General features: G+C 36.0%; 1 protein-coding gene across 8 annotated transcripts in view; it reads right to left on the bottom strand.

Moving 5' to 3' along the window:
- The window catches only part of WAC (WW domain containing adaptor with coiled-coil), a 63979-nt gene that overhangs the window by 50475 nt on the left and 610 nt on the right, over nt 1-12894 (bottom strand). For 7 of the 8 annotated variants that reach the window (XR_775482.1, XM_010584736.1, XM_010584654.1 and 4 more), the window contains exon 3: nt 11423-11618. Coding sequence is in view for 7 of the 8 variants with exons in the window: in XM_010584736.1 (XP_010583038.1) it covers nt 11423-11618 (196 nt within the window). In the remaining variant the exon portion in view is untranslated. Of the gene's footprint in view, nt 1-11422; nt 11619-12703; nt 12819-12894 lie in introns of those variants that run through there. The other variant, XM_010584889.1, reaches the window with a different exon arrangement.

Here is a 12894-nt window from a genome sequence, read left to right as displayed (position 1 = left end):
ATTAATGTGCATGTTCACAGTTTAGCTTTTTACAAGCTTTTCTCTGGCAGGCAGTTTCGCAGACAAAACAACTGTATGGAGTAATGACAGTGCCAGTTTTGAAGTACACTCTTCAAGGGAAAACAGCAAGTAGTAGTAAATTCAAAATGCAGGGTATTTGGAATTAAAAAACACATACAAAGATGACATAGTTAAATACACTTTCTTCCTCTTAATTTATCAAAGTGATTCAACATCATTGCCCTTGCAGGACCCACTAGGCAGTGAATTCTATTCTATTAGCTGAGCTCTATACACATGTAAAAAGAGATGTGCCTCCAAGCTCTATTCTTCCCCACATAAAGACAGCAGCGTTCGGGGTTTTAATTACCCGCCCAGGAGGCGGCACAGATGAGTCATTTTCGTTTACACTTTTGAGTAGCTATGTCAACTCTCTAAAAGTAAGGAAATGGTAGGAAGGAATTTCATGTTATCAAATGAACTGGACCCGCAAAAAAAACCCCAAACCGCAATAAACAAGCAAAAAAACAACCCCACTGATTTTATAGTAGGAATTTCCTGAACCACAAAATCATATGCCTTCAACCACCGCCTCCTAAAACCACAGAAAGTATGAACTGATCAAACACATGCAGCTAACATTTTCTAACCAAACATATAAAATGACACAATGTTTTCATAACATACAGCTTTTTCTGCATTTTTTAGATCACAAATATTTAAAAAATAGGAAAATGTAATTTCTTTAAATTTCCTTTTTATTTTCTCCCCGGTAAAAAGCTGTACTAGTTCAATCATGATCAGGCTTTATTAGTAGTAGTATTATTATCATCATTATTATACAAAATGCTAGTAAAACTACTGCAAAAAGGATCTGTGACCAATTTCCATGTGATATTGGCTTATTTAAGATTTAAATAAAACTGGTTTAATCTTTATATAAGCAGAAGTAACCTAGTTTATCTTGCTTCTCATCTCATCCTGTAGCCATCTTAGTCTCTAAGCCCAGATCTGTTTCTCACATTCACAGCCAAAGCTAAAGCTAAGGACTGGAATCAGAAAAATGGATAGCAAGGAACCAGATGTCACTGTCAAGCCCTTGTCCTATGTCCAATTAGCCTGCTTCCTTTATGGTCACAATGAATTACAAGAAAATTACCCAGATAGGTCAGCAGACTTCATATGGAGGCAAGAAAAAAACCTGACTACAGTTTTGTTCGATTAATTCATTGTGTAGCTTGACTTTATTATCTTACATATTTGAAAGCTGTGCTGGCAAAGACTGTTGACTATTTAAAGGAAAGCTTTATTTAATTAATGTTACAAGTTCTTTCTGCCTATAACGGCTCTTCAAGGAGTTCTACAAGACACAATAACTGCTGTTGAGTGAAAACTTGTGTATCAGAATTCAAAATAAAGATTCTAAATCTGTTTTAATTCTCAGTACTCTTAAACTAAAACCTTAACTGTGTTAAGTAAGAAGAAAAGATGTGGAAACAGGAACAACAGTATTTTACATTCTGTCGTATGCAAATTTTACAAATCTAAAACAGCAAAGCAATTTCAAGTTACTAAAGATACTGTTGAACTGCATGAAGCTGTGTAGTTATGGCCAACAAACTAAAATCTAATCTGGTAAACATATACACCAGTGAAAAACATCAAAAGCCTGCATTAAAGTGGAAGTGTGCAATCATCTTTGAAGAAATATACTCTAAATACTAAGTCTGGTATAAATTGTACTGAACTGCAGATAAATTTTGAAGAAATTAGATGGTAAGAAATTGCAGAGACCAGATCAGCTAGACCATATTCAATCCTAAAAAGAGTTTTTGGGATAGCTGCTCCTAAAAAAATGTATGCATTCATAAAGCACACAAAACTTAAAACTGTACCAGTGCACCTGCAAATACTGAATTCTACTGCCAATAGATCCATCATAGTTCCACCTGACCCTGCAACAGCTCTCAAAACAACATATTCTCAATGACAGAAAATCCTACAATGCAACATGAAACACATTCACAGGTTCATAATCCTCACATGCCATGAGCCAAGATCAACCACTTGGGGGGGTGGGGGGGAAGTTATCACAGGAATGCTACTTACAAAGTTAATTAACAATTTTTAATCCCTTTCAATTTCAAGTCCACTAATCTACAACATTTAAACTAGAAATATTCACATTACTGTTTTACCTACCAGTGAACCTCTGATCAACTAGTTCAACTTTCTGCATGAAACAAACCTTAGAAAATTGTCTTTAAGTCATTCAGTTTCAAAACTTCCACCCCTGCAAAAATCATCACAATAAGTCACTCGAATTTTTACTAATGACATTAAAATTGTGGCAAATGTCTATTTTCTGAATATTTAGGTTAAGCTAACTGGATCTCACATCTTTGTTTGCTACATTCAAGAACATTAAGTATGTCATTTCTTTTCCCTGTAATTATTAATAAAAAAAACCTTAATTTTTTCTTTGCAACTATAGTAGGAGCTCTTAAAGTCTCTCCTAATGCAAAAGTTTCAACTGCAGTCATTTTCTTGCCTTTTCTCTGAAAATCTGCAGGTTTGCATACTTTCTGAACTGTGAGAATCAAAACAGAGACCGTATTCCAGCAACTGTCACATCAGCACTAAGAGGTAATCTCTCTAGTCCTGCTTGATATTCCTCTGATCCTTCCTGGCTAACGCTGCACTCAATATTTACGCTCTTAATTGTGTATGAGTTTCATGTTTTAAGAGTCATTGCTCTGCACAGTATTTACTTTCTCTGAAGTCTTACACTCCTTCCTGTAACTTTTTACACAGTGGACCACTTTTACATGTTCCTGTAGATTAATTAGCATTTTCACTTTTGCATAACTTAGCTAGCTCCATACTAGTGAACAGTTTTTATTATTTGCCACTCGGTCTCAAATTCCTGATAGTATATGAATGATCCTACAATTTCTTCCTTGTAGATAAAAAAATGTTATTACTTAGGTCCAAGAGCAAACCTACACACATTTAAAAAAAAAATAAAAATTGGTTCATCTGATGATCACAGATTTTATATTTTTGGGATATATCAGTTACCAATTTTTGATCTCTAAAACATACACTGTAAACAATGTTTTCTTCGTTAAACATCTCAAAATATTTTACTCAGTGGCTAAGAATCACCTATTTAATCTCTACCCAAGATAGCAGGTCAGAGAAGTTAGTTGATATGTATCAGAAAGTTACAGAAGTTTAGAAAAGACCTCCTGAAGATTCCTGCTGCCCCTCAGACACTGGGAATTTAGCTCTGGAAACTAATAGTTTGTATTTGACTGCCTTGCCCTTGTCATGAAGCACTTTAATACTGCATTACATCTCTTTTTTTTTGAATGATGACAAAAGCTGGATATTAACATTTTTATCATACCTCTGCTGTAGAAACAAAGTTATGTTTTAAAATTGGGGCAGAAAAAATTACAACATTAAACTTTGACATACTGTTCCTTTGCAACTCATCACAGTAGTCACAGTAAGGAACAGAATGATTATCCTGAAGTACTATGGGGCCTAATCAACAAAGGTCTTTCAGCCTCTTGCTTTCCATTCATTTCAAACACGGCTACCAGGTATCTCTTAACCCATCTGATAAAGAGTGAATAGTGAGGTCTCTTGTCAGTCATCTGCTCAAAAATTTATCTCCCTTTCCAGTAACTTGGAGGACAGACTTTCCAACTGGACATTATTCTTGAATACTGCTCCAGGAGTCTACTTTTAGTCAGTTGGCAAGTACAATTTGTGCCTTAAAACATGGATCTCCCTTCACAAGCTTGAAAGTAGGGAGAAAAATTAAACACTGCCCAAGATGAAAAGGAGGGATGCAAAAGTGTATGTAGAATTCCAGGCCATTTCACTGTTTGGGGTTTTTTTTGCTGTTGAAGGTCTGAGAAAAAAAAACTTTCTGTAGCAGGAAAATAGGTGAATATCAGATTCAAGAGATGTCTTTGAATAATTTAGAAAGTGTTTAAAATTGACAGGATCAGCAATTTATTTTAGAAGCTTACACTTCAGAAACTGATACATTTTGTTCCCTGTATTTTCATTACCATAGACTTTCCACTTATTACAAATGAATGAATTTCAAAATACTGTTTTACAAAGCAACACTTCCAAGAAAAATTCCAATAAATAAAAATTTTAACCTACAGTGTAATTTTAAGATTACTCCCTGTGCATACAACTGCAGGCAGAAAGCTCCGATTTCAGAAAAGGGATAAAACATTCAGCAAAAATTTGGTAAGCCACAGTTGCTCTGGTTAGTATTTTTTTAGTAGGCAAAAGTACTGAAGGGATACAGGTTCATGTAAAAATCTAGACATAATTCCCTGTATGATTACGCTAGTGCTTTCAAATGGAAAAACACACTAGTAAAAAACCAAGCCTGCACAAAATGTGTAAAACAAGCAAAAGAAGCCCAGAACTAAACAGCATTCTTCTACTACTAGCAAAATATGACTGGGATAAAGGAAAAGCTACTGAACTTATATACTTCTTCTCTGGTAGTTTTATTGTTAAAAGCTAGGAAGTCTGTTAAAGGTCTTCAAGAAAGGAAACAGAATCTTCTAACACTGAAGTTACAACAGGGAACACCTGCAGTCAAGTACAATAAAGTCTGGTGACCCCTTCATAATTCAAAAGAAAACATTAAAAGGATAACAATCTTACTCACTATAAAGAAATGCTTCTCTCTTTTCAAGTGCTACATTTAAGTCCAGAAAGGATTCATTTTTAACCTACAACAAACTACTGACAAAGCTTAAGTCTAGAAGCATCAAGGTTGAGAACTGCCTTTCATTGGGAGTATAATTCTTTTCCTTACTGAGTGACTGTATGAGGAACAACTCCCCTGTACATTGAGAGGTTTTTCCCTGGAAGTGCCTATGAAATTATATAAAAGCCTGACTCCATAAACAAACATAGTTAACACTGCAAATTGGGTGCCATTAAACTGCTATTTTCCACAGCAAAGTTATTACAGCATTGCCTCCTCTCTAAGGCAAAACAGAAGCAGAGCTTTCTCTTCCAAGTTCTGCATAGTTTTAATGATACTTGGTTTACTTGATACTTTATATAGAATAGGTAGAAACACCAGGGAAAACAAATGTAAACTGTCAATAAACAATACTTCTCTTCTTAGAAAGTAGCCATGTCCCAAACAGTGGTTAAGGAACTAACTTTAATTGGGGGCCATTAGAGAATACACAGTAATCCCAGTAAAAAAAGCTGCATAATTTACAATTTGCTATCTTTACTATGGCCTAGCAGCAGGCAGCTCATCAGAAACTAACAGTTTTCATTGCTTCTTTTCACCTACAAAAAAGCAACCCAAAAGTACAGGTTTAATATGTTGTATATTCCATTTCTGCAAAGTCAGAGGCTAGAAGCATATGTTAGGAAAGCAGGATGCTAAGTAAAAATCATTCCCTTATGATTAGCTTATGTACCAAAGACAAGGAAATTTAACAAATCTTGTATATAGCCTGTATTTCCCTTTTCCAAAATGTAAAATAAGCCTACTTACAAAAGCTTACTAGGTCTAGCTACTAGACTGACTTGAACATATTACACTTAAAATCAAAAAACTAAGTTCATGAGTTCTTAAAACACTTAAAGATACATATTTCCTTAAACAGTTCAACCATAAACGGAAACCTTCAGAGGACCTATTTACAGATCTGTATTTTATATTAGCAAATAGAAGAAAGTAAGAATAGTAAGTGAAATTGAAGTTCCTAATGTCAAAGTCCAAATAGCAATGGATTTTGGGAAGTGGCTGCAGCAATAGGTTACAAACGAACAGCACTGCTTATTGCCATTTGCTGCAGCTTCCATTTCGGATAGTCTTCCATTAATACATCTTTACTCTCACAATGTACACCGGGTACTTGAACTTCATTAAAAGAAACACAGAGGACTCCACCCACCTAAATGCATAAAGACTTCACATTTAATACCATCATATTAATATCATATCAATTCTTTCCTAATAACAATAATATAAAATTAGGGGGTTTTATCTTCCACCCTGTGCTTTTTAAAAGCAAGCTTTGCAGCTACTTTTCAGAAGCAATTCTGAACATTAACATTCTAAACCTCAAAATTTTAAAAGTACATACACAAGTTATATCCTTTACTGTGATTCTATGACCACATACTTTCCTATTTCTTTTCTATTAGAGATCCTCACAGCAAAGTAACAACAAAAAAGAAAGTAATGCTCATACAACTGATCCAGCAAAAGCTCACTTCAGGAACATTGCCAAATATACTGAGTAAATGTAAAGCTACATTCTAATGAGACAAGGGGACTCAAAAGAATCTCAGTAGACATGGAGTCTGTTTTCTGCACATCACTAAAACTTCTAAACTTTTAAAGCAAACTTAAAATTCATCCCCTCCCCCAACTGAAGGCACTAGTACTAGTGAGACTTCAAAGAAAGTTTTTATCAAAATTAGAAAACCACAGAGATCTACTTTTTTTTTTTTTTTTTTAATCCAGAGAAACTCTTCTAAGAGGTGAATGGTCCTGGAAGCAATTGTATTTATCTTAAAAAACAAACAAACCACCAAACCCCACCTCCGTTAGAGCCATCCAAAGAGCCAACATTCAAGGAACAGGGAAGTGACTCACCTCTTTTACACTTGGATGTTGGGGGTAGGGTGTGGAGGGGGGGTGTTCAAAGCATGTTTCATGGAGAGCCTACTCCCATTTGTGACCACAGACTTCTCTCATCCCAGGTTTGATCATACAGTTACAGTGAGGAAACGGTTTTCATAGTAATGAATAATCACTTTAATATTAACAGCAGTTAACACTAACTAAATAGATAGAATCTATTCCAGCTTCTTCCTCAACCCTTTGCTATGCTTCGTTACTCTCAGACTTCCCTCTTTCCACCTACCCTGCAATTTCCTCTTTCCAACGCACATTGCCCAGGCAGCTTCCAGTCTCTTGTACCTGCCCTAACGCCCCGTTTATTTCTGACTGCTGGTCAATGATCACACTAATTTAATTAGCAGTTAGCCTCCTGTACTACAAGGGTTGCTAAGACAGGAAAGAAAAGCTAGTGCTCTGTTTCTGCCTGTTCGCTGTCCCTTTGCTATGAGGACTCTGAACTTCTTCAGGAACTACTGGAAAAAAGGCAAGCCAACACTTCATGACAGAAAGTCCTACCACTACTTCAATAAAACTAGGAACTCATGATCTAAAATATTCCATTCAGTCTCTAATAGCAGTAGGATTTTGAATCTTAGAACTGTATTAGTCAGTAACAGTGGTCACTGACAGTATGCTTAATTGCCAATTAAAAAAAACAAACATGCAAAAGAAACATTCACAAAAGTTCAGTTATATTCTGGAATTTAAATATCACAAGTTATAATCGAATTTCATTAAAATAGTCTACATAGTACACAATCCAGCAAAAGATTTCATGCTGTGTACATTAATGCTCTCCATTTGCTATTTTAAACAATTCAGTAAGATCATGGCATGAAGCAAATATACATTTTCAAAGTCTTTTAAACATAAGTGTAGCAAAACACTCAGTATTTTCTTCACAATAAGAAACAACTGAGTACAGGTGGCTTAACTGAACTAACTTTTTTTGCACAAAGTTCTACTACGTATCTTAAGTCATTCTGCTCCATACACTTAAGTAAAAAGAAACATCCTTTCTCCTTTTTTACCAAGGGTTCCATCTCGCAATTTTTACTCCTAAATAACAGATATATCTCCCTTACAGCATTCCCAAAGCTACCCTACTTAATCTGACCTCTTTGTTTTCTTTCCTGTACACCAATATCACCTCATTTATGCATTTAAAAAGACCTACAGGGATCATCTATGCTCTCAGTCTGTCCATCCTCAAGCATGAGAACCCTCAAATCTTTGTGCTTCCTTTTTTTCTTTAATGGAAACACTCTTCCAGAACTACAAGGCCCTTCGTAGTTCTATTCCCTGTAAACAATGCTAGCTTTAAGTCCCTATTTGTTACTGTTAAGGAACTTCACACTTGAGTTGGTCTCATAAGACCCCTTAATCTCTTCAAACTCCACACTTGCCTATAGCAGCTGACCTATAAATAAGAGATGCACTGAGGGGGGTAGCTGTTCATTATGTTTTAAACACTTGCATACAGAGACAATGTCCCCATGCACAAGGACCTGAAAGCAAGAACAAAGTTACTGCAGTTTTTTTATATGCTGGATGTAAAAGTACTCTTTGGAAACCATGGATGTGACAAAAACTTGCAAGTACTCTGCTGTGTTTAGTCCAAGGTAAACTTGGAAGCCTCTTTCCAGAGAAACGATTGTCTCTGTACGTAGTCCCTTTCCACAGAAACCATGCAGTAAGCAACTTTGAAAAATGCTTTGTTTGCACTGCATCAGTATGGAGGGCTTACCCATAACATTTTTTAAAACCTTAATTGAAAGCAATTGAATTTCTTACCATGGATTACAGTTCTACAAACACAAAAGATTCTGCCATAAGTATTACAAAAATAAGCTGTAATGACAAATACCTTTATACAGGTACCAAAGATATTCACAGGGGGAGGTTCTACCATTTTTGAGTTATTAATTTTCAATCTATTTAATCATAGCTCTTACATTTTATACATGCACACTTAAATCTTTAAATGACATTTAGCCAGTTGTCTTTACCACAAAAAAGTGTACCAGTCATGACTAAATGAGTCGCAAGTATCAGCACGCTACACCAGTGAATCTTCCTGTTTCACTTCAGAGCAAAGATCACTAAGATATATAGGAGTGACTTTTTAAACATTGACCTGAAAGGGAGAGATTAAGTTAATTCAGCTTTACATTCAGTAGTAATACTCCAGATTTTTGTTCTGTTTTGTTTTCTAAGGGGTAAGAGAAAAAGAATCTGTCTGTTTGGGACTTTAATGGAGTTGGGGGAAATAAATACTGGAGATTTTTCAACGAGGTTTGTTTTGTTAAGTTCAGCTAGATCATAGGAAGACAATAACACCTTTGTAGTAGTTCCAAATCAAGCACCACTGATTTTAAAATAATGAAATGAACAGCAATTACAAAAAAAAATAAAACACGAATTTTTTTCCCCTCAGAAGAATGGAAAAAGAAAAGAAAACAAGCCAGAAAACTGCAGTAGCATCAAAGCCAATTAATACTCGTCAATCATATTAGGACTTCAATTAAAAATTTTAGCAATGTTTTTAAAATTTTTTTTTCTTTTTACTACTGTATGTCTGTAATTGCAAAACTAAGGGAATACTATATCAATAACAGTACCTCAGTGTAACCGAATAGACAGAGAACATGGTAAATTATTAGATTATGTCTTTTGCATATTAGCAATATGGAAATGTCCGTAGTACCACAGCATTTCGCCTATATTCCAACACCTACCTTCAATTCATACTGACAGAAAAATTGAGTAAATCAAAGACAAAATTTATATCCTCCTGCTCAGATCTGCTCAGCTTTAGTTTACTACATAGAATACACATAGGATTTAAAACCTATACATAGGATTTAATGCAACTTTGGTTGTTTTGAATATATTTTAAAAAGCTGAAACTGGGGCCACAATAACCTTACTAACAACACACACACACACAAAAAATCACTTATTTCCATTAAATAGTACAAATGTTCATCTTTTAAAGTTAGTAATTTCCCTCAGACTGCTGAAGACTACTTCCTCCTCCCAGTCTGTTAACATATGATGTTCAAAGGACCACTTTCAGATCAGAATAAATGAAATTTTCCACTGTCTTAGCAGCCTGGGGAAGGAGAAGGTACAGTGGGATAATGTTCCTTCCACTTAAGAAACTACAAATACTTAATTTTCCTTCATTGTTACTGTATACATCCATGCTTCAGGTCATTCCCCAACTATTAAATCCAGCTGGACTCAGTGAGAACTTCAGAATGTCTCTCCTATCTTAAAAACAATTCCAACATACAAATAAGCAAATAAGTTCCCCATATAGAGTCTCATCCTCCAGATGTTTTCATATACGCGTAACTCCACTAAATGTAGCTCCACTGAAGCAGAAAGAATTACTGATTGTAGCAGAACTAAACTGAATTGCGCAAGAGTATATAGGATGAGTATCTTTGGACAGGTGAACAGGAAGTAAGAGAGGACACCTCTGTGTCCTGCGAAGCAGCAAAGAATAGCAGCCTACCGGCCTTGCACATGCATTTAATTCTGAGATTACTATACCTTCAAATATGATCAGATATAATGAAAATCAGTGTACTAATAAAAGATGCATGTTTTTATAATCCATCTACACAATTATATCATACTATCAGTGGTCTACAGAGCCCTTGTATTAATCCAAAGAAGGAAAAACAAATAGGAATTGTAAGAACACTCGGGTACCATGAACACATTTGTGGTGTGAACTAGTATTTCCTAAAAGGTACTTACAGATATTTTCTTTATTTTACTTTAACTATTATAACAAGTAAAAATAGTGCAGCAATAAATGTATCTGTACATCACAAGCTGTCAGCTTTATACAGAACAAAGAAGCACTGTTTTAAAGCTCTAAGTTCTCTACTTGAATACTTCACTTCATAATTCAATACAAAGACCAAACACAGCACCTACAAAACAGGAAACATGCTTCCAAGTTCAGTCAGTAACCAGGATTTTCTAAACTGCAACTGCTACCATTTTTTATTAAATGGAAAACCCTACTCTTTCCTTTTTCTAGGAAGCAGAGATAGAAAATAACATCAGTTAAAAAATATTGGGAATATTACTACTGTCTATAAATCCTGTAAAAGCACAGAAGGGCTGACTTGACTGTGAACATTCTTCTCTAAGCTCCTGCCAAGAAAAGCTCTAGTAAGTGGTCCCTCTGATTATCATTTTCTGATTGTTAAGAGTTCTACACAGCAGCTAAATACAAAGAAGCTTTTTTTCATTTCTTATGGGGTTTAGTCTATGAAGCACATAACTACACAGTATAGCAACACAACACACAAAGTTATTAAAAAACCAGTCTCTAAAATAGCTAATATTTATTGTTACCAAAAAATCCAGAATACTATTTCATGTTATCACATGTTGCAGCATGTCTAAACTGAGACATACCAGTTTAAAAAAAAAAAAAAAAAAAAAGACAGTTTATTCAATCTTTGTGGTTATAAGAAAAATAACCATACCTGTAAAAATAAGAAAATTAATAGGTGTTACAATGCCTAAATGATTGCTTCCAATGAAACTTGTACCGTGCTTGGAAGACTGCAGTGAAACCAAAGTGCAAGGCACATTTAACGTAATACTCTCATCACCTGAGTGATAATGGCTAAATTTTAATATTTATGAGAAATTAGTAATGGCTTAAATAAAGGTTAATGAAAGATAACTCACCACCATCCCTCTCTCTAACTCTGTGAGTATGCACACTTTTTGCTTTACTGTGCCCTGTGTTGTCACCATATTTGTTTTCAGGGCTATCAGAGCGCCGCAACATTTTATTTGGTGGTGAAGGATCTGTGGTGTCTCGCATCTTGTCATGACGGTGATCACCACCACCGGGGTGACTCTTGGATGAGTACTTAAGAGCCTGTAACAGATCACAAGAGAACAGGCATCTACATTAGATATGAAGTTACAGAACTGATGTTAAAATGTTATTTCTGAATTTTAGATCTCTTTCCAAAACACTTTTAAAAGTTAATTAATTTTCATTTCCTATTTAAAAAAAAACAGCATTAGTCTTTCTAATTTTAATTACCTACATTAAAGCAACAAGTTCTGTAATTAGAACTCAAACCATTTTCTCCCACCACTACTTCCAACATATCACTTGCTGTTAAGAAAAATCTAATTTCTCTATCCTTTCACTGATGGACTACACACTTTCAGCAGTAACTGGGCCACAGTACTTCTGTGCTTTTGGGAGAAGCACAAGTCTCCACTTGGTATTAAGAATATAAACAGAAAGGTTACACTGAATCAGTGTAAACTTTGAATATTTCCTCCATACTGTAGTCAAGGCCACTCAGTTTGACTCCTACCCTGAACTTCTGCAACGTTTTTTCAGTACTAGCAACCCTGTAGCAGACGTAATAATAAAAAAAAAAAGTCTAGAATTCTGGGGGCCCAAAACATGTAACGTGACAATTAATTTTGAAGTATTTACCAAAAATTACATGTTTTGCCTCACTTTGACCTGCTTGATTTTGCAGTGCGAGCTTCTCAGTGGCAAGTGTTTACATTTCATGAACTGTCACTGACAGCTGCCTTGGACTGTCAGATTACACCTCACAGTGATACAAATACACAGAAATGTAATAAAACAGTTCAATTCTGTGCCCTAAGGAGAGCAATATCACAACATACGGCATTCCCCTGATTCACACCCCAAGAACTGTATTTTTCAGTAGCCACAGCAGAGGAATACAGTATCCACCTTAGAGAAATCGAGGTTATTGTCAGCAGTTTAAGGATTTGATGGTTTCTGAACATGCCTAGCAGCTGGCAACTGCAGAAATTAAGCCTTACTGGCAACCCCAGTTATTCAGGGTCTAAAACCATGCCCTGCTCAGGTTACAGTCTGCAGCAGCAGTTTTGGGGAGAAGAAAGGACTTGGGGAGGGGGGTGGGGGAAGAACAAGATGCCTTTTGTTTTTAAAAGGAAAACACTCACCTCCCCCTGGATCTCCACTCCACTGCAAGTGACCCCGGCTCGCTCTCCCGCCCCTCGCACGGCACCCTCCCCGACTCCTAGGCCCAAGCCCTACACGGGTCGCACTAGGCCTCTCCTCCTCGCCCCGGCCCCGCAGGCCTCAGAAGAGCGCCGGAGCCCCGTCCCCTCCGCGCGCGGCCGCCGCCTCCGCC

Source organism: Haliaeetus leucocephalus, unplaced genomic scaffold (assembly GCF_000737465.1).
Source record: "Haliaeetus leucocephalus isolate CR32 unplaced genomic scaffold, Haliaeetus_leucocephalus-4.0 Scaffold0, whole genome shotgun sequence".
NCBI lineage: Eukaryota > Metazoa > Chordata > Aves > Accipitriformes > Accipitridae > Haliaeetus > Haliaeetus leucocephalus.
Note: the sequence above shows the minus strand (reverse complement) of the source record. Positions and strands in the feature narration are given on the sequence as shown.